The sequence below is a fragment of the Musa acuminata genome, chromosome BXJ3-7, assembly GCF_036884655.1.
Source record: "Musa acuminata AAA Group cultivar baxijiao chromosome BXJ3-7, Cavendish_Baxijiao_AAA, whole genome shotgun sequence".
Taxonomy (NCBI): domain Eukaryota; kingdom Viridiplantae; phylum Streptophyta; class Magnoliopsida; order Zingiberales; family Musaceae; genus Musa; species Musa acuminata.
The window spans coordinates 1,635,196-1,655,281 of record NC_088355.1 but is presented as its reverse complement, the minus strand read 5'-3'; the positions used below and the strand labels follow the sequence as shown (position 1 = coordinate 1,655,281).

Genomic DNA, 20,086 nt, shown 5'->3' with positions numbered 1-20,086 from the left:
ACATTACTCGAGAGGGATATCGAGATAACCGGATAGACCAATGTGCTGTATGCCCGTCCATATGATAGATGCAGTTGGTCTCATAGCTGCTCGTATATGGATACAATACAGGTGCTTATTGGAGAATGAGTTCACTGATTGATCCGCTTATGGAATGCTGGATGATTGATGATATCTTATTGTCAGACAATGATTCTGTAGTCCTAATGGTATATCTGGTTCTTAGACTTGAGATACCAAGGATATCCTATATGAGTACTTCATTCTTTGATATCAGACTTATATGTTTGGAGATTCAAGATCTAGCATAACCGGTCATCGAGAGTGGCAATCACCCTTACGAGGACTATTGAGTGTCAATAGATAATTATCCACTCTCGGTGTCATGAGAGGACTATCTCATGTGTTCTTGCTCAAACAAATCCTAGCCAGAGTTATTCGGATTGAGAGAGAAAGAGTTCTACAAGAGAATCCGACTAGAGCGAGACTCTAGTAGAAACTATATGAGTCTAATAGCACCATGCCCAGTATACGGTCTCTATGATATTAGATGGATAATGGACTATAGGTACACGGTAACTAAGTACAGACAGGTCTAATAAATTGGATTCCCCTATTCGTCTATGGACTATGGCGTAGTGGCATAGTACGCCCGCAATCGATGAGTCTAGTGAAATATTATGGAGATAATACTAGTCATATGTACCCAGCAAGCCAATCACGTGAGTGATGACATGTGTGACTTGACACGCAATCTTTTTACTTATTATATTTTAATATTTTATCACTATATATCGATTATTGAATATATGTAATATATATTGTGATGTCCTTGGATCTATGTAATGAGAATCGGATCGTGATGAGATCACGATAATGAGACCGATTCACCTTTAAACATAGTTCATAAATAATTTCAGTCATAAGTTACTCGAGAAGGAAATCGAGATAACCGGACAGACTAGTGTGCTGTATACCCGTCCATATGATGGATGCAGTTGGTCTCATAGCTGCTCGTGTGGGGACACTAGAGATACAGTACAAGTGCTCATTGGAGAATGAGTTCACTGATTGATCCGCTTACGAAATGTTGGATGGTTGATGATGTCTTATTGTTAAACAATGATTCTATAGTCCCAGTGGTGTATTTGGTCTTTAGACTTGAGACACCAAGGATATCCTATATGAGTGCTCCACTCTTTGATGCCGGACTTATAAGTTTGGATGTCTCAAATCTAGTACAACTGGTCATCGTGAGTGACAATCAACCTTACAAGGGCTATTGAGTGTCAATAGAGAATTATCCACTTTCGGTGTCATGAGAGAAATTTCTAAGGGTCATTCAGATTAAGATCAAAAGAGTTCTCCGGAAGAATCAAATTAGAGTAAGACTTGAGTAAAAACCATATGAGTCTGACAGTACCATGCCTGGTATACGATCTTTAGGATATTAAATATATTATGAACTATAGGTACATTGTAACTAAGGACAGATAGGTCCAATGGATTGGATTCTCCTATATCATCTGAGAACTATGGCGTAGTGGCCTAGTATGTCCGCAGTCAATAAGTTGAGTGAATTATTATAAAAATAATAATTCATTGGGTCAGAAGGAGTTCTGACAGATATGACTCATGGCTTGTTCGATATTGGGCCTAGAGGGGCACACACATATGATATGTGCTACGATGAGTTAAGAATCGGATATGAGATATTTGTCGGAGCCCGTATCTTATTAGATATCTAATAAGCCCCTGAATTATTGGATCCTATGAATGAGATCCAATAAGAGCCCTTAAGAGATTATTGGATAAAGATCCACTAATCTAAGAGGTTTGGGTAGTTGGATGAAGATCCAATACCTAATAAGGGAAGATCCATTAGGGTTAAGTTGACATGAGACCTCTATAAATATATTGACTTGGCTCCTTTGATCATTTTATTTAGTAAGATTTGAGTGCTAAACTAATATACATTTGGCATGCCTAAAGAGGGTTAAGGTGACCAATCCCAGCATCTCGGGTCAACGATGAGAAGAGTTAGGATGCTCTATCTTTAAGTCCTCAGTAAGGCTATACCTTTACACCTCAAGCAATGAAGAGGTCAGGTTTCTCAACCTCCATGTCTTGAGCAACGAGGAGGGGCAAGTTTCTCTGATACCATACTCTATGCTCTGATACCATAAAAAATATCACATCATATCTTTTTTGTTTCATGGGACCATAACATCTTCCACGTGTACACCAAGAGTTAAATAAATGAACAACACTTTATTAATATATACTATATAAATATTAATTATAAATAATTTATTTAATAAAATATAAATAAAAAATAGTCATAGAATTTATTAAGAAATATAGTTATGTTAACTCAAAAATAAATCTATCTACATAGCGGTAGAGGAAGGTTTGCTTTTTGTTGGAATGATCCGGTGCTTATTAAGAAATTACTATGAAAATCAAAAATAAAATAAAATAAATTTAACAATATTAAATATGGATTCTTACCAGTCAAATGTGAAACTAATATATGTTTAAAAGTCAATTATCTACTGACATATATCGAAAACCCGAAGGTGCACTTCCCTAGTGGATGGAGAAGCTTTGTACTATAAGATAAGTTTATGTTTTTCAACAATGGATCAAGGCAAACTCATGCCATACTCCCAACAATTGATGAAGTGGTGTCTTATACATATGAAAGTGAGGATATTTTCCTCCCAATAATAGATAGAGGAACTATTTAGCTATCATGTTTGACAGCCTACTAATCACCGAAAGAAATTATTCTACTTGCCCTCGGTAAGGAAATAAAATTATCTCATATTGGTTATATCAATATTAAGATAAAATAATATATTAAAGCATCTCAATTTATTTTTTAATCATCATTAAAATTAAATAATATCAATTATCCACCTAAACCCTTGGACAAAATCAATCTCTAATCCTTGTTTAATCAATTTGGAACAGACTGATATAATTTAGATAATATTAGGTTTAATTTAGGTAAAATAAATTTAAATAGGTTAAACCGATTTAGAATGACCCTAAATTAATCTAAAATTGATTAAATCTAATTTTGTCTAATCAATATTTAAGTTTCAATAAAACAAAGGGTAATGGACTAAACTGTAGCCTACATGTTGAAACTTGACTTAGGAGTTAGGCTTAACTTATTAGCTAGGCCTAGTCTATGGGTTATGGCTTAACCCATGGGCTTAGCCAAACCTACTACTTGATTTCAACCTATATATCTTGACCAATTTTCTTAATTCCAAATTACAATATCATGAAATTATAATAAAAAATCTAATCATTAATATTGAATTATTAAAACATAATAAATAGTATTAGATTAAAAAGATAAAAAATTTAGAAACTATATAGCATGAATAATTAAAATATATTTTAATCTAAAAATAAATTTTAAACACTAAAAAGAATATAAATAAATTTAGAAATTATATAAAAACATCAATAATTACAAAGTATTTTAAGTTTGAAATAAAACTTAAATATTTAAAGGAATTAAAATTTTCAGAAACTATATATAATATGAATAATTATAATATATTTTAATTTTAAAAATAAAATTTTAAATATTTAAAAGAATACTTTAAAATTTTAGAAAAATACAAAGTAACGCAACTGTCCTCATGAACTCCTCTTTCCTTAACGTAATGATTTATTTAATTTTTTATATCTTATTTAATTTATTGACAAAAATAATATTATCCACACTAGAATGTTAATAATTATTTTATAAATTTTATTAGCTACTAAATAACAAATCATGCCTAAAGGGAAGGTGTATCGTTATAGAAAGTACATGAGAAGACAAAGTAACATATCTGTCCTCATCCAACTCCTCTCTTTCCTTAAGGTAATAATTTTTATATCTTATTTACTTTATTGACAAAAATAAAATTATCCACACTAGAATGTTAATAATTATTTTCTAAATTTTATTAGCTACTAAATAAAAATAGTATGCCTAAATCGGAGGTGTATCGTTATAGAAAAGTACACAAACTAATCCTCATACAACTGTTTCCTTATGGTAATATATTTTTAATTTATTGATAAAAATAATATTATCCATACTAGAATGTTAATAATTATATTTTATAAAAAAATAATGCCTAAATCGGAAGTGTGTGTACAACTGTTTCCTTAAGGTAATATATATTTTTAATTTATTGACAAAAAATAATATGATCCATATTAGAATGTTGAATAATTATTTTCTATATTTCATTGATTACTAAATAAAAAATTATACCTAAATCGGAGGTGATTCATTGTATCGTTAGAGAAAGTACAGGAGAAGCAGCGAATGCATGGCGTTGCTCGCGTGGTTCAAAGAACAAAGCCGAGTCAAAGGAGAGAATTTGATGCTTCCAGCCAGCTTAAAATCCCATCCTTCTTCCCTCTTCTTCTTCTTCTCCTTCTTCTTCTTCGGACCAAAATGATGGATCGCTTGGCTGTTGCCCTCCTAATGGCAATCGCCGCCGCCATGGCCTTCTTTCCCGCTTCCGCCAACAGATGCACCGACAGGATCTTCGACTCCGCCTCCACGGTCGCCCACTACCAATTTCTCGGCCAGAACCGCAGCACGATGGTGGACTCCCTCTCTCGCTACCATCTGAACCCGAACGAGGAGTCGACGTGGATGAACATTCTCCCGCGAAAGGCCGGCCAGCCGGTGGTCACCGAGCTCGACTGGGCCATGCTGTACCGAGCCGTGAAGCGGCCGGGGATGAAATCCGCCGCCAACGGCGGTAGCTTCCTGAAGGAGATATCTCTCCGTGACGTCCGAGTCGACCCCAGTTCTTTCCATGGCACAGCCCAGCAGACGAATCTGGAATACCTGCTGCTCCTCGACGTGGACCGACTCGTTTGGAGCTTCCGCAAGCTGGCAGGCCTACCGACGCCCGGCGAACCCTACCTCGGATGGGAGGAACCTAACGGACAACTCCGCGGCCACTTTGTTGGTGATGAGCTTGCTCTCGAACCCATCCTTGATCTAGTGATGACAATATATACATTCGATTGATATGTGTGAGCTTCTTCAGGGCACTACATGAGTGCAACAGCGTTAATGTGGGCAGCCACTGAGAACGGGACGATACGCGACAGGATGAGCGCGGTGGTCGACGCACTCGACGAGTGCCAAAAGAAGATCGGAACCGGGTATCTCTCAGCTTTCTCTACGGAGGAGTTCGACCTGTACGAAGAAGTGAAAGTCGTATGGGCTCCCTACTACACCATCCATAAGGTACGTATCATACGTTCATACATCATGCGTACGTGAACGGAGATGTTAACCATCAATATACAGATCCTGGCCGGACTGGTGGATCAGTATTTGCATGGTAACAATGCAAAAGCACTAGACATGGCGATTTGGATGGCTGAATACTTCGGCAACCGTGTGATAGATAACATCAAGAAGCGTTCCATTGCATGGCATTGGGAAGCCATGAACGAAGAAACCGGTGGCATGAACGACGTCCTCTACACGCTGTACACAGTCACGGTATATATATATACACACATATACACATGTTTGCAAGAGAAATAAGATGCAGATTACATGTATCATTTAAGAGATACTGATGATGATGATGATGCAGAATAATACGAAACATTTGGTGTTGGCTCATCTATTCGATAAGCCATGTTTTCTCGGACCACTTGCAGTGCAGGTAACATCTGATGTGCTTTCTCGAGAATATAAATATGCTGATGATACAAGATGAGGGAGGATTGCTTCTTTTACAGGCTGATCTCCTTTCGGGATTCCATGGCAACACACACATTCCAATAGTGGTTGGGGCTCAGAAGCGATACGAAATAACTGGAGACTTGCTCTACAAGGTGTTTTTAACTTAGGTTTCTTGCCAAAGTTCCCACTTGGCGAAGCTCTTTTTCTTCTTCTTCTTCTTCTTTTAACTGCAGGAAATTGGAATGACATTTATGGACATTGTGAATTCCTCGCACTCATATGCAACGGGTGGATCGACCGTAAATGAACATTGGTTAGTAGGACCGAACTTTTGTGCTACACTGAAGCTGACAAAGATTTGGTCACCCTTATTACTCTCTTCTCTCTCTTCTTTCTTCTGCATGTAGGACTGAGCCGAATCGCTTGGCGAGTTTCTTGCTAGTGAACACTGAAGAATCTTGCACTACCTATAACCTGTTAAAGGTTCGTCACTCTGGTTCATTTCATTCTTTTGTTTCTCCGATTTAGGAACCGTCGAAGGTCGGTTCTGATTCGATTTGGAATCGTGGAATCATTGACGATTGACCGACTCGGTTCCGGGTCAGGCTATCTCCATCCCGTTGCTACGGAGAAGCCACCGTTTGCCACTCTAAACGCAGTAGAGGGATTGAAACATGATGCAGGTGTCTCGCAATCTGTTGAGATGGACAAAGAACATGGCGTACGCGGATCACTATGAACGCGCATTGACGAATGGAGTGTTGAGCATTCAAAGGGGGACTGAACCAGGAATCATGATCTATTTCCTCCCTATGAACCCTGGAGGCTCGAAAGCAGTGAGCGGCCAAGGCGGCTGGGGAACTCCCACTGCATCATTCTGGTGTTGCTACGGGACAGGTCCTTCTAATGTTTCCGTCGACCCAATTCAATTGCTTGGTCACCGCTTGCATTTCTCCTCACTTTCTTCTATGCTGTCGCAGCCATCGAGTCCTTTTCGAAGCTCGGGGATTCGATATACTTCGAGGAAGAGGGTGCCGTTCCAACTCTGTATGTCATCCAGTTCATATCGAGCACTCTTAATTGGCGTTCAGGAGAACTCACCCTGCAGCAAAACACACAACAAGTTTCTTCACTCGACGACCATTTTCGAGTTCAATTCACAGTCGCCAGCGTAAACAAGGTGATGCAGCAGCACGAGTTCTATCCAGTTTTAGGGATTTTGATCGAAAGTTTGATTAGTTTTCGATTATATTTCGCAGTCGCCATCTAAGAGCTCTACGTTGAGCATTCGCGTACCGATTTGGACTTCGAATAGTGGGGCGGTAGCTACAATAAATGGACAAAGCGTGGCCGTACCTTCTCCAGGTGAGACCGCAGTAATATGACACTTGCAATTCCCAGGTAAAGCTTGTCCAACCTTTTTCGCTGATGATGATAGGAAATGTCTTGTCGATCACCAAGACGTGGGGCAGCAAAGACTTGTTGAACCTGTCGATGCCAATTGGAGTGAGGACAGAGGCCATACAAGGTCAGTTGGTAGAGACTGCTACTGCTGCTGCTGTTGCTTGATTTGTAGTCATGATGTTCTGCTTGCGCAGATGATCGTCCGGAGTTCTCATCATTGAAAGCAGTTCTATTCGGACCGTACCTTCTCGTCGGTCTCAGCTCTGGTGAATATGAAATGGGAAAGCAGGATGTGGCTCAAGGGCTCTCTGATTGGATATTGCCAGTTCCGGATGATCACAGGCTTCAGCTCGTGTCGCTCACCCAGGAGAGTTGCGGCGGCACGACGTTCCTCTCCGGCTTGAACGCCTCCGGCCTCGACGCCACGCGCCTGCTCACCATGGCAGCATCTCCGAAGCTCGGAACGAATGCTGCTGCGCAAGCCACGTTTAGACTCGTCTACACGGACCAGAAAGCCGTACCTCGAATTGCATCCCGAGAGGCCGTCATCGGAAGGGTCGTCCTCCTCGAGCCGTTCGATCTCCCGGACAAGGTGGTACGCCACCAAGGTGCCGGTAAAGGGCTCGTTATCTCTGTCACGGCGGACGTGCCCCAGGATCGAAATGCTTCCGTGTTTCGGGTGGTGGAAGGATTGGATGGGAAAGCGACCACCATCTCGCTGGAAGCTGACAGCACACCGGGCTGCTTTGTGCACCACGATTGCGCCTCGGGTGATGGCGTTCAGCTTGTTTGTCCAGCCAACGACGCCGACCGCCATGGTGCCGCGTTCCAAACGGCCGCGAGCTTCACGTTCGGGAAGGGATTGAGTGGGTATCACCCCATCAGCTTCACGGCGAAGGGAACCAAGAGAAGCTTTCTGCTCCAGCCATTACTGAGCTTGCGAGATGAGACCTACACCACCTACTTCAACATTGGAGTTTGAAGTCACGGTGGTGGTGGTGGTGATTGACCTCCAAAGCCTTTTCTGTGTCTCCTTTTGTTTCTCTCACTTATTGTGCAGTTAAAATTAATTCAATAAAAAAATAGGAGAGTTTTCATTGTGATGTGTACAGAGAAACACTGGTTTCATAAAATAAATACAAGTGCTGGAAAATTGTCAAACAGGTGAACTTGTAATGTAAATCCAAAAGCCCTGTTGCATATCAGATGGATGGATCAGAAAGTTTGATAACCAAAAACTTCATTAACTTTCTCAATACTCACTCTACAGATATATATATATAATAATATTGTTTCCTTTGGGACAATAAAGGCACTTCCAGCTCTAACTCATCTCCTAGTGGCATTATAATTTTCCCAAAAGGCAAAAAGGCAAACGAAACATAATCCTCAATCAATTCAATAACATGTTAAGCAGGCCTTTTTGTTGGGAGAAGACAATGGTGCATGGAGAACCCTAAATCATGTAAAAATATTTTTAATCTTATTGGTGATAAGCACATGGTAGCAAAGACCAGCATATAATATGGTCATTAAGTTTTCTTGCATTCACCTAAGTCTCTGCAGATGAGCAACCCTATTGTTTAGATGAGACTAAAGCATTGAAAATGTTAGTAATTCTGAAAGCATAAACTAACTGCAAATAAATAACATGAGCAACTGCATCTGTTGGATATGAATAAATCAGTCATCACTAAGATGATCGACAACAGAGCCTTCTGTAGTTAAATCTTCTAAAAAAGGGAGACTTTAGGTTGAACTGGAACTGTAAAATATAGGTAATGTTAAATTGGTTCCGATGGGTTCAGGACACTATAAACATGGCACAGTCACAGTAACTCAAAAACAATCCCAACCTATATATATATATATGAACCTAATATTTCAAGACTAACTGACCAAAACGATCGATAAGGAATTGGACATGGAGCATAATTCTAAGTTGAGAAGGCCACACAAAATTTTCAGCAGAAAAGCTGGATCTCCGATACACAAATTGCTGCCGCGTTATGACAAGTTACTCCTAAAAAAACTCATGACAGATATAATCTTGAAACTTAAGATGGCTTGCAAAAAGTTCTCAAATTCATCCATTTAAGAGATTGGCGAGGCCACTTAACCAAAGTCAGTGTTTCTATTGTGAACCATACCATAGTTAATCAGGCCGCTTAACTGTTCCATGACTTCGTCGGCAATTCCCTATAGATTAAACTTGCAAAATATTCAGTTAATACCCATTTCATTATGCTCCAAAACATCTCCATTCTCAAAATCACAAATATTGGTTTTTGGTAATAGCATTATGGGTCCTCCATATCCTTTTTTCTTCAATTTCTAAATTGGAATTTATTTCATGGTAAAACAATAATTTAGCATGCCTTTAATTAACAAAAGGAAAAGACTTCATATTTGTGTCGATAATTAATTCCTTAAGAGCAGTCCTGTGTAGATAGAAACATGTGAATTTTAGAGTCGTGATCTCATCTTAGTCCTAAAATTAGCAGATACAAGAATATAGAGCAAAGTGAAAACAATAAGTTGCCGATATACAAATGGAAGACCTATAATCCACAATTAAATGTGAAGGTCGCAAACTGAAACCAAACACAATAACATAAAAGGGAATCCACAGAATTTGCATTAGAATCAAAAGATATGTGCTGCTTAATCTGAGAAAGTTGCAGATCCACTATCTCATTGCGAACAAATTAAGCCAGCGTGCATCTAAAGAAAACCATTGCACACTCATTCAAATTCTTAAACGCCATAGTTGATAAAGATCTTAAATTTGGTGAAGCGTAAAACTTGGAAAATACACAGATTAAGGGTTTCACAATTCCACTTTGTTTGCAGCATTCGAGAGAATCCTATCAAGACGCGTGATCCCTTCATATTATTTAACCCTAAACTCCAAATACTCCCATGACCATAGAAACAAAAGGCGAGATCCAAGGCGAAGCTTTTACCGGGAGAACGAGGGGTAGAGCGATCTGCCTAATCAGAATCGGAGGCGGTTTCTTGCTTCTGGAGGCGCTCGAGGGCCTTCTGGTGGGCCCAGGTCTCGAGAGTGAGGTCGGGCTTGGCGTTAAGGCCGACGCCGAGGATGACGATCGCGAGGAAGGAGGTGATGTAGCAGGGCAGCTCCCAGTCCTCCCACTCCCTCGACTTCCCCGGGGGGGGCGGCAGCCGATTGAAGATGTACCCCTTGGGCCGCTCCTCCGTCCCAGGGCTCGTCCACCGCCCAGCCCCCTCCCCGCCGCCGCCTCTGGTCCGCACCGCCGCCCTCAGCCGCTGTCGAACCATGCCAGCCACCGCCGCGATTGCCTTCGATGGAAGAGGAGCCATCGCGGTCTCTGGTGAGTAAGAGATGGAGGAAGATGACCGAGACACCTTGTTACGGTCGAGACTTAGCCCTAGTTAAAGCGATTAGAAATGGGCCGGGCCAAAGCGCTTCTCTGGGCCACATCTCAAAGAGAAAAAGAAAAATCCTTTTTCCTAAATTTAGATTAAAGAGAAATATAATTAATTCGACATATTTAAAGTACACGATATTATTATTCATATTTAACATGCTAATATATTTATTAATTTGTTCTGCTAAAATACATATATTTGTTTTAAAAAATATCTACCATGACATGTCAAGTTAATTCTCTATAAACATCTAAGAAGATTGTCAACTACATTTGACTTTTGATATCAAATTTCGTCTTCATTATTTATCTTTTAAAAAATATTAAAAATAAAATAAATAGGACATATCCTTGCTGTTGTAACAGTTTGAGAAATATGAAGGATAGATACCAAATGCAACAATGGTAAGTCAAATTGGTACATTCTTTAGCAAGAAAAAGGAAATATATGTCAAGGTATACATTTCCAATCATTTACTTTTCCAGCAATGCATGGCAAGGTGATGTGGCTGTGCCGATCATATGCCATCTTCTTCATCTTGAAGCAAGTCGGCAAAAATTTTCCAGCAACATATCTGCTGGTTCGAATCTTTGTTCCTACTAGCTACATGGAATTAACACACAAGGTTTTAGACATCCATAACATGAGCCCTCCCTCCACATTAGCCAAAAATATCTTCCGACAAGAATAATCGTTGGCTCTCATCCTCACTCGAGAGCGGGTACTGAAGCTGCTCATAGTTCAGCTGTCTGGATGCTTCATACAGAGCAATACCGACACTGACGGAGAGGTTCAGGCAGCGGACATATGTTTCAACCATTGGAATTCTGATGGTTCCACCACCGAGGCCTTCTGCGCTGCAATCAAACAGAGCTTCAGGTGGTAGTCCGCTAGTCTCCGAACCGAAAACTAGCCAATCACCTCGCTTGTAGGTGAAATCCTGGAGGCAGGGTGAGGCAGATCAAACTATGCATCCAGATCAAGATACTACTAGATTTACAGCACTGCTTTGCAGAAACAAGGATACTCTTACATGCAAGCTATGACTACAGTTAGAAAAGTGACAATTTAATGCTCGTGCATATTCCTTCAGACACTCCAAGGATAAGAACCCTAAACTATCTCTGAAACTTTAAGAATCTACCATGGTACCAGCATTTAATTCAAAGCTATCATCCATGGAATGATTGACATTTTGAAGAGACAATGATGTAATGCATACTCCAGAAAGAAAAGGTAGTTATGATATGAAAAGAACTTTGAGAGATCCACTACAAGTACCCAGTTCACTACTCACCGAGTGGATCTGTGTGCCTCTCTTGGTGAATGCTAAAAGCCGTTTTTCACCATCCTGAGACAAGTTGATTAACAGATCAAAGATCAAATGAAGATAAAAGAGTGTCATGATATCATCAGCTAGAAGAGGAATTACCTGTTGTCTGAAATATTCTCGAAACTCGGCCCAAGAGGTGTGTACTTTAACAACCACATATCTGTTAAAGTTAGTTTTAAGCTTGGAAAACTGATCTCATGATTAATTATCATCTGATTTAAATAGTTTTATTAATAAATTTTTAATTTTACAAAGAATTTCATTGTACTCAAACATGTTATCAAGCAAAGTATGAGTCCAAATGTCCCCTGAACTGCTTTAGTTACACAAATTTTTAAGATAAACTAAAACTTTCTCCTCTGTTCTTAAAATTCAAATTTGACACTCCTTATTTACAGTTAAAGAACATTACAAAAAGCATGAGGTAGGAAGCACACAAGCACATTGCATAATCCATATAACTGCAGGATACGGCCAATAATCCAATCCAGCACGCTTTAGTTTAGAATCTTCTATTGTATATCCTAAGGGCTGGAAGAAAGAGAACCAGTGAGTGACAAGCAACATGGACAAATATAAGTCATTAAAAGAAAAATAAAAAATCATAACTAACAGTAGCAGCTACATGCCTTCTGACAACATAACTAATCTGAAGTTCCAATTTTATTGCCCTTCAAGAAATTATCATCAGATAATCCTTGAAGAAACATGTCCCCAGCATACATCTTACTTGTTCAAAGGATAGCTCCTCTTGTTCTTCAATATGCAATAGTGCATATTTCCATGCTTTCAATGTGGTCTGATCACTAAACCTATTCCCTTGACTTATAAACCACCCACATCACATTCAGAAAATCTCTAGTTACTACTGTTTTTTCTTTTTTTCTTTGGGGTTGCACGTTTGTGTGGGGACATCCAAAGTTCGCAATTCACAGGATGGTCAGCTGTTCTTCATATGTATGTTTGTGACATCAGTAATTAATCAATAGCATGATAAAGAGAAAAAATAATCACGGAATTTTGAAGTCAAAATTTCAATTTTAAGGACAATGCGCACCAACCTTACCCCAACAAGATGCAGACCAACAGCTGATGCTGCACATGTTCTGGCAATGGATCCTGTATTTCCTGGAATCTGCATATCATATCTGTCATCAGAAACACATTTTGTTCTCGTCCAGGAGTCCCAACTAATCTTCTTTAGTCTTAGTTCACAGAGAAGCATTTGGAAGGTTAAACGAGACATCATTTCAAATAGAAATCTTTAACCTGAAAATAGCTGAGAATTAAGTGTCCATACAGAAATAGTTCAACCTACATCAGCAAATCATGTAATAAATTTCCTTGTACCAATCATCATGGCAGAACTAGCGATAAAGGAGGCTTGTGCCAATCTTTTATATTACTCACATGTAAACTTCCAGGTAGCCACCAGGAGACTTCTGGTGATTTGAAGTTCCTTTTAAAGAATCATTAATTTCATATTGGAAAACATGCATAGAAGATTTAACGCTTGGCATATTTCTGTTTGAATGATATCCATACATGCTGAATCCAAAATTTGCAGGATCAGCATCCAATTAAAATCAGACATAAGTATTAGGATCTGAATTAGTTAGATTAGCCAAATTGGATTCAGTATCAAGTCTTCCAACATAACTAACATAGATATGTTCAGACTGGAAAGAAGCTCTGATCGACTTTAAATCAGATAAAATTGGCCTTTTAAGCCAGTCACAGGCTAGTCAATTGGGAATCGCTGGACACCAAGTGGGAATCATGTTGAAGAATCATGTAGCTAATAATGTCTACACAGTACATTCTATACTTCTGGGGACAAAATTCAAGAGTTAAAATTACATACAAAACTTGAATGAATCTAGAACAAGCAACTACATGTTAAATCGAATCGAGTAAGCAACAAAATGCTAATTATAGGAAAATGTCCAATATTCATTAGAAACAAGTTGATAGATTGTTAAAAGTAATAGCTCGACGACATAAGAGAGCTTGCACAAGTACCTGTGGAGAAACAAGCACTACTTGAAGAAGCTTGTTGCATGAAATGTCATTAACAACTCCAGGAGTGCACCTGGTACAAGAGTTTGCATTACCATTTTCAACTGCCAAAATACGAAAGAGTGAAATTTTAGCTTCTAAAGCATATCAGAATGTGTTCATTAGTTTGCATATCAATTCTTCCCATCTTTATAAACGATTAAGACAGAAATTGAGCTACGTAGCAATAGAAACGACACAAAGCTGATCTATGCGTGTATGTTGAGGGTTCAAGAGGATGCATACCCGAGTAGGAGAGAGGCTCCGGCGAAGCAGCGGAATGGAAGGAGAGCGAGTGCCGTTTTTGGAGGGTTCTCGGTGGGGAAAAGAATTTGCGAAGAAGGCGGGGAGAACGAGTAGGAGGAGGGCGAAGGAACACGGGCGAGCACCGGAGGTGGAGGGTCCTTACGCCGCCCACCCCCATCCCCCCACCCCCCCACGGCGTCTCTTCGAGTGAGAGGAACAAAAAAGATGGGGAGGGATAAGGAGAGGAGGGCCGATTAGGAATTTTATTAGGCCTTCTTGCCTCTTGGCCTGTCAATGGCCCAAAATTAGAACCGGAATATATATATATATATATATATATATATATATATATATATATATATATATATATATATATATATATATATATATATATATATATATATATATATATATATAAAGATGATCTTCGCCCGAGGCATGGAGGTCAGGAAACTCGATCCCTTCCTCCACATAAGGAATATAGGTAAGGCACTCAACCCCCTCCGCCACCCAAGGTGTGTAGGTCGAGAAACTCAACCAAGTCGAGAAGAACACAGGCCCTCTATGCTTGAGGTGAGTCCCTCGATGATGGACTATCATTAGTAGCATTCGCATCCCTTGTTAGGGGGGTCGAGAAACCCAACCCCCTCCTCCGTTCGAGACATGGAGGTCGAGAAACACGACCTCTTTCTTTGTTTGAGGCACAAAGGTCAAGCACACAATCCTCTTTTTTTGTCGTTGACGAGCTGCGAAGATTAAGGAACCAACCCCCATCATTGCCAACCTCCACGCCCGAAGGAGGGTGGAGTTCACGTTGGCAAGGCCTGATTTGCTACCGACAAGAGTCCATCGACGAGGAGCGACCCCTTGTCGAGGGACGAAGGTCGTCGATTCAAGATGTGGGTCGAGCACCCCCCTGATCTTGTCGGTGTCCGACTAATGCGTAGAGTCGAAGAACCAATCGAAGAGACATAAGCTTAATATGTCGGATGAACCAAATGTTGCACTTTGGATCCCTCTTGCGAGAGCCCCCGAAGCATACCCTAGGGGGACAAATGATAGGGAGAACATTTATCACTAAATATGTGGCCTTTATGGGTGTCTAGGGTGGAAGGAGAATATGAGGCCACCTTTCGCCTATCTACCCATGTGAATAAGAATCCAAGGCAAACAATTATAAAGTATCCTCCCCTTGTTGCCTGCACGGATAAAAGGCTAAAATGAGGTTATTAGAGGTGGTTAGAGACTGCCTTTATAGAATATTTTATGAAATATTTTACCATTTTACGATCAGATATAAAACCTCATCTTCAACACAATAAAAGGGGATCACTTGACCACTAACATTCATACTCACCTATCTTGGGTTACTAATTTAGGCGTCAGAGAGATCGGGTTGGAAAACCTCTTCTGATCTTGGTCTTCATGCAGGTGATATCTCATGAGCTCGACGTTTTCACCTCGAAGGCACATTGGACAGTCCTACACATGGGTTCGGACCATGTCTAAGTTCTTTTCCTTCGTCTGTTTTATGTCTATGGCTGTGAATGTTACTTCGATCGTTTGTGCTGGAAGACAGTAGGAGAATCGGGCAAGCTGTACCTGTTCATCTGGCAAGCAGAAGAAAGATCTGAATCCATCAGCTTGAGCTGCATAACGGACACAATGGAATCAGATTTGTTTCAGCATGGATGAGATTGTTACCAATTTGAGAGGCTACTGAATTAACTAAGAATCTACATGCATACAAGATGTGTGTATTCTGAGTTGACAAAGAGCAAAGTGATGAAGGTACAAACATCAAGGATCAATCACATGTCAAACTGCTCCTACCCAGCACTATCTGCATTGGATCACACAAAAGGGAAAGATACGGGCAGTGACATCTATATAGTTCACCAGCAAATTGTCCATTGTGGAGTCTTGTGTTGAACACAATATGTTCTAAGGTTGACTTGCTTGATGAGAAAAATTAGGAAACATTGAAGACATTGGATGCTCTGATAAGAACTGTAAATGATAAAGCAGACATATGTTTTCATTTTCCCATAAATGGATCGCAGAAAGAACCTATCACATCTGAAAACAACGCAAATACATTCTATCATCACTTTCAGTCCCACTTCATCTGTACCACACTACTTATACAATTGTTAGGCGAAAATTACAGTTGTTTTATGAAGCCTGTACCTGACAGGACAACACAAATTTAAGATGGAACACCAGTTTCAACAGCTCATGAGAACACAAATTCCATCAGAAAGAACTAAAGATGATCGATTACTTTGCTAATGAGAGAGACTCACAGAGAACCCTGCACTTCAGCACTTTGTCTTGAATGTAGAATCCTGGCATAACCATGATCTTAACTTGGGCTGCAATTTGCGTGCGTTTTTTGTCCAAAAGAATGTCCTCCATGTAGAGGGGATCAAAGATTCGGTTCTCGTCAACTCGCAAGATCATCAATGGTGGGCTGAAGGAGAAGGCAAGCAGGTGAAGCAACCAAATGAATTTGGCAGCAATGAAGAAGCACTGGAGGAGCTGTTCAGGCCACAGTCTCGACCAGTTTAGCAACGAAGCAATGCAGCTCATCTTTTGGTCACAAAACGTGCTGAAATTTTTGCTGTAGTACTTTGTTCCCTTGTGAAGTACCTCATTCCAGCTCAAGTTCCGTAGTGCAAGGAATGCCGAGTAGTTCTCCCGGCGTTCTTGCTGTGGGTCTAGAAACTTTGGTGAGCCATTCTTCTGGAAAATGCAGTTCTCAAAGTCCTGATATAGACATTGGTTTATAAGAGCTTCGACATGGTATAGCATCACTTTCGAGTGTTTTTTACTTGATGACATCTGTTGATGTTGGAGAATCAAATTTAGCTTCTCCATCATATCACATTCAGTTTCTTCAATGTGGTGGATCAGCATCTTGCTAAACTGTTTGATGGAGAGCCTGGCTTCTGATACTATCTGCAGGAAACCTTCCATCATTACCTCATGGCTGACGGGCATCAACTCGTCCTTTACACAACCACTGGTTTTTGTTCTCTTCGGCAAGTTAGGCCTGTCCGTAACCTGGCAACTTTTCACATGTGCTGCCTGCTTCAAGGCCTTCTTCAGCTCCTCACAATACGTTTCCAAATTGACGAGCTTTTGTTGCAGCTCCCCAAACAAAGACCTCATTTTTGCAACTTCTGCGAGTGCAGCATCCTTGTTCTTGTTAGCTTCAAGCAGTTCCTTCTTCAGTGATTCAAATGAAAGTAATCCCCAGTCATTCAAGAATTGGGACATCTCTTCAGATTCTATCGGGTGTGGCAACATCTCTGGCTTGGGTTTCCTTTTCGATTTCGGAAATAACCATGACAGAACAGGCCCTCTGTGCTTTGTATGCACATGTTTTGATGTCCCTGTGTCATGCAAAGATGTCGTGCTCGAAACTGTCTTCAGGTTCCTGTGCTCCCTTTCGGGTTCCCTACTAATGGTTACAGGCTTGCATGTGTTGCACTTTTTGATGGTTTCATGCTCGCCGGGACTGCTTCTACCACTAGAGGAAATGTGGGTATCAGTCACCAGCGAAGCTTGCAAAAAGGAAATGTGATTTATGCATGAGCTTCTCTTGGATAAATGCTCATTCTTTGAGCAAATATTTTGCTTGTTTTTCTGGGCATCTATGTTTATTGTTGCATCATTTTTGCCTTCTACCTGAATGGCACTCCAGGTTTCCGATAAGCTTCGGGTTTCAGGACGGACGTAGTGAAAACCTGGTAAGGATTCTTCATCATAACTCTGCCAAACACAGAAAATAGAAATCACTATAGAAGAAAAATAAGGAAAACATTAGGAAACAAGCTAAACAACACTTTTCTATAGTCATCATTAATTCAAATCAAAATATCAATATCTCTTAATATGATCCTTGTAAGTTGGCCGAAAATTAAAAAAAGGGATAAGCTGTAATTAGATCAGACAAGTTAGATCTCAGAATCTTCAAAGCCTTGATTCTACTTTTCTGCTAGTCATTTGGTTACCAGAGGAAGATTATAAGATTGGATGAGCAGAACAGGAAAGAAATGAGTTCAAAGAATAGGAAATTGATGATATGCCCTTAGAAAAAGAGAACAAACCCTCACAATTGTTATTGCAGAATACAATTATCATCCTTGACACACTACAAATCCGAGAACAACAATGAAACTTCATGACCAATTAGCTACTCAGAATCTACCTCTTCGTATCGAAATTACCACTTTACGCAATTTAATTGATGCAATGATATATTATCCATATGAAAAAAAAAAACCCCCATTTCATTGATAAAGTGGGTCATTCCAGCTGCAGGGGCTGTCGGAAAGAATCACATCGCGACCTAAGAAGAGTGAACCACAATTATCCAAATGGCAAAAAGAATTGTGATGGAAGAAATACTTTCTCAGGGAAAACATAATGAGTTTTGTAGATATATGTCAGCTGCTAGTGAAGAACTGTAGTTTTCATATTCCAATTCCCATTCATTCTTCTGAAGGATTCCTATTATGAAGTCGGATAACAAGAGCAAATCTATTGCAAAGATGCAAACAGAATTTATACCTGAGGAACATAGAACATCAAGAAAATGAAAGCTCGTCACTCCCCCAAATGTAAATTATGCAAATACAAATATGGATCGAAAACGAGTTTCTCCATAAGGCCAATCGGTAAAAGACTTGCCGCTCATCATTATTTGGGTTTTGTTTCATTTTTCCATGGGGGAAGCAAGGAACATGTCTAGTTATACTAGCTGGTGATGTTCCCAACAACGAGGCTTAGCACCGCTGGAGAAGCTACAAAGATTTCAATGTCGGCGAGCGACCAGAAGAATGAAAGAACTACACCAAAATTGCTACGATACGTCTCCACTGTACCAAAATAGCACAAGCTAACAACACGAATCCACCAAGCTCAAGCCGAACTACAAGCCTACTGTGAATTATCGCAAGAAAAATGGGGTAAAAGGGCAAGTAGAAGGTCATCGAGTTCCTCACAGGTGTGAAGACAGGGTAATCTTCGGCGGTGGAGTGCGGATTAGAGTGGCGCAGAAAAGAAGCGGCACCGACGGGCGGGCCGAGCACAAAGGGGCCACCACCAAGGTTGCGCCTCTGTAGCAACTTCGCGTGCAGAGACCTCAGCTCCGCGGTCTTGGCAATGGCCGCCTGGATATCGTCGCTCTCGGTTCCATGAGCCTGAGAAGACGCGGTAGAAGAAGCCATGGAGCCCAGAAACTCTGGGCGCTCGTCGAGCAAGCCAACCTCCACGGAAGACCGACAAGACTAGATGAGGAGGAACAGGGAGAGGAAATCTAACGTTGGAGTAAAACTGCACGTATCTCCCAGAGGTCAAACCATGTCCGCTGGGTCAAACCATGCACTGTTTGCTGCTTCTTTTCCACATAAGTAGTATCTCCAAGACGAATTCTTACCTTTTCTTCACCTGAAACACTGCAAGATGATTACAGTAGAGATCAAGTCGTTGCTTCTCTCTTCCGTAGCCTTGTAACTACAATGAAGAGAGAGAGAGAGAGAGAAAGCGATGAAGTCATCCTGACACTGTCGGCAGTACTAATAGCATTCATTACACTGTCATGCAAACCTATAGATCATATATCAACGCATTAAAAGGTCGACATATTATCTCCCCAACTTTGTGCCAGTTAGCAGCCTGGGTTTTACGTAAGAACGAGTACAAGACTTCACTATCAGCCAACGAAGCCATGGGCCCTAAATCGAGGTCTGCTGTTTAATGTTGTCCATTTGGTGTAAAGCGGCGAAGAGGTCTATTGGAACCTTACGATCATATAATGCCACAATTTCATCTGTGTGATGGAAAGCTGCCCGCAAAAGCAACAAGATGGTGAAGCCCCAGTGCTTCTT

General features: G+C 40.4%; 4 protein-coding genes across 4 annotated transcripts; 1 reads left to right on the top strand and 3 right to left on the bottom strand.

The window, feature by feature from the left end:
• Window positions 1–4,475: 4,475 nt before the first annotated feature.
• Window positions 4,476–8,120, top strand: LOC135643723 (uncharacterized). The gene is made up of 12 exons (XM_065161048.1): window positions 4,476–5,000; window positions 5,082–5,284; window positions 5,348–5,545; window positions 5,643–5,714; window positions 5,791–5,886; window positions 5,968–6,047; window positions 6,142–6,217; window positions 6,418–6,631; window positions 6,715–6,914; window positions 6,994–7,099; window positions 7,173–7,262; window positions 7,333–8,120. The coding sequence occupies exons 1-12, from the start codon at window positions 4,478–4,480 to the stop codon at window positions 8,118–8,120; spliced, it is 2,646 nt and encodes an 881-aa protein (XP_065017120.1). The 5' UTR covers window positions 4,476–4,477.
• A 1,743-nt stretch (window positions 8,121–9,863) lies between these two features.
• On the bottom strand, window positions 9,864–10,523 carry LOC135642596 (uncharacterized). Its single transcript, XM_065158871.1, has one exon. The coding sequence runs from the start codon at window positions 10,481–10,483 to the stop codon at window positions 10,133–10,135; it is 351 nt and encodes a 116-aa protein (XP_065014943.1). The 5' UTR covers window positions 10,484–10,523; the 3' UTR covers window positions 9,864–10,132.
• Window positions 10,524–10,957: 434 nt separating this feature from the next.
• On the bottom strand, window positions 10,958–14,413 carry LOC135642566 (uncharacterized). Its single transcript, XM_065158821.1, has 7 exons — window positions 14,190–14,413; window positions 13,908–14,008; window positions 12,952–13,020; window positions 12,358–12,416; window positions 11,985–12,045; window positions 11,850–11,903; window positions 10,958–11,492 (listed from the first exon to the last, which is right to left on the bottom strand). The coding sequence occupies exons 1-7, from the start codon at window positions 14,365–14,367 to the stop codon at window positions 11,214–11,216; spliced, it is 801 nt and encodes a 266-aa protein (XP_065014893.1). The 5' UTR covers window positions 14,368–14,413; the 3' UTR covers window positions 10,958–11,213.
• A 1,783-nt stretch (window positions 14,414–16,196) lies between these two features.
• Window positions 16,197–19,641, bottom strand: LOC135642602 (IRK-interacting protein-like). Its single transcript, XM_065158885.1, has 2 exons — window positions 19,202–19,641; window positions 16,197–17,966 (listed from the first exon to the last, which is right to left on the bottom strand). The coding sequence occupies exons 1-2, from the start codon at window positions 19,424–19,426 to the stop codon at window positions 16,470–16,472; spliced, it is 1,722 nt and encodes a 573-aa protein (XP_065014957.1). The 5' UTR covers window positions 19,427–19,641; the 3' UTR covers window positions 16,197–16,469.
• Between the last annotated feature and the right edge of the window lie 445 nt (window positions 19,642–20,086).

Bases quoted from the DNA above. Each gene is read 5' to 3' on its own strand.
- LOC135642566 (XM_065158821.1), bottom strand. From the start codon at position 14,367: ATGGGGGTGGGCGGCGTAAGGACCCTCCACCTCCGGTGCTCGCCCGTG. The intron at 13,021-13,907 runs GTACTTGTGCAA...TATGATATGCAG, and splicing joins TAGTGCTTGTTTCTCCACAG to ATTCCAGGAAATACAGGATC. The intron at 11,493-11,849 runs GTGAGTAGTGAA...CCCTGCCTCCAG, and splicing joins GAGGCACACAGATCCACTCG to GATTTCACCTACAAGCGAGG.
- LOC135643723 (XM_065161048.1), top strand. From the start codon at position 4,478: ATGGATCGCTTGGCTGTTGCCCTCCTAATGGCAATCGCCGCCGCCATG. The intron at 5,546-5,642 runs GTATATATATAT...ATGATGATGCAG, and splicing joins ACACGCTGTACACAGTCACG to AATAATACGAAACATTTGGT. The intron at 6,218-6,417 runs GTTCGTCACTCT...AACATGATGCAG, and splicing joins CTACCTATAACCTGTTAAAG to GTGTCTCGCAATCTGTTGAG.
- LOC135642596 (XM_065158871.1), bottom strand. From the start codon at position 10,483: ATGGCTCCTCTTCCATCGAAGGCAATCGCGGCGGTGGCTGGCATGGTT.
- LOC135642602 (XM_065158885.1), bottom strand. From the start codon at position 19,426: ATGGCTTCTTCTACCGCGTCTTCTCAGGCTCATGGAACCGAGAGCGAC. The intron at 17,967-19,201 runs GTGAGGAACTCG...TGTGTTTGGCAG, and splicing joins ATTACCCTGTCTTCACACCT to AGTTATGATGAAGAATCCTT.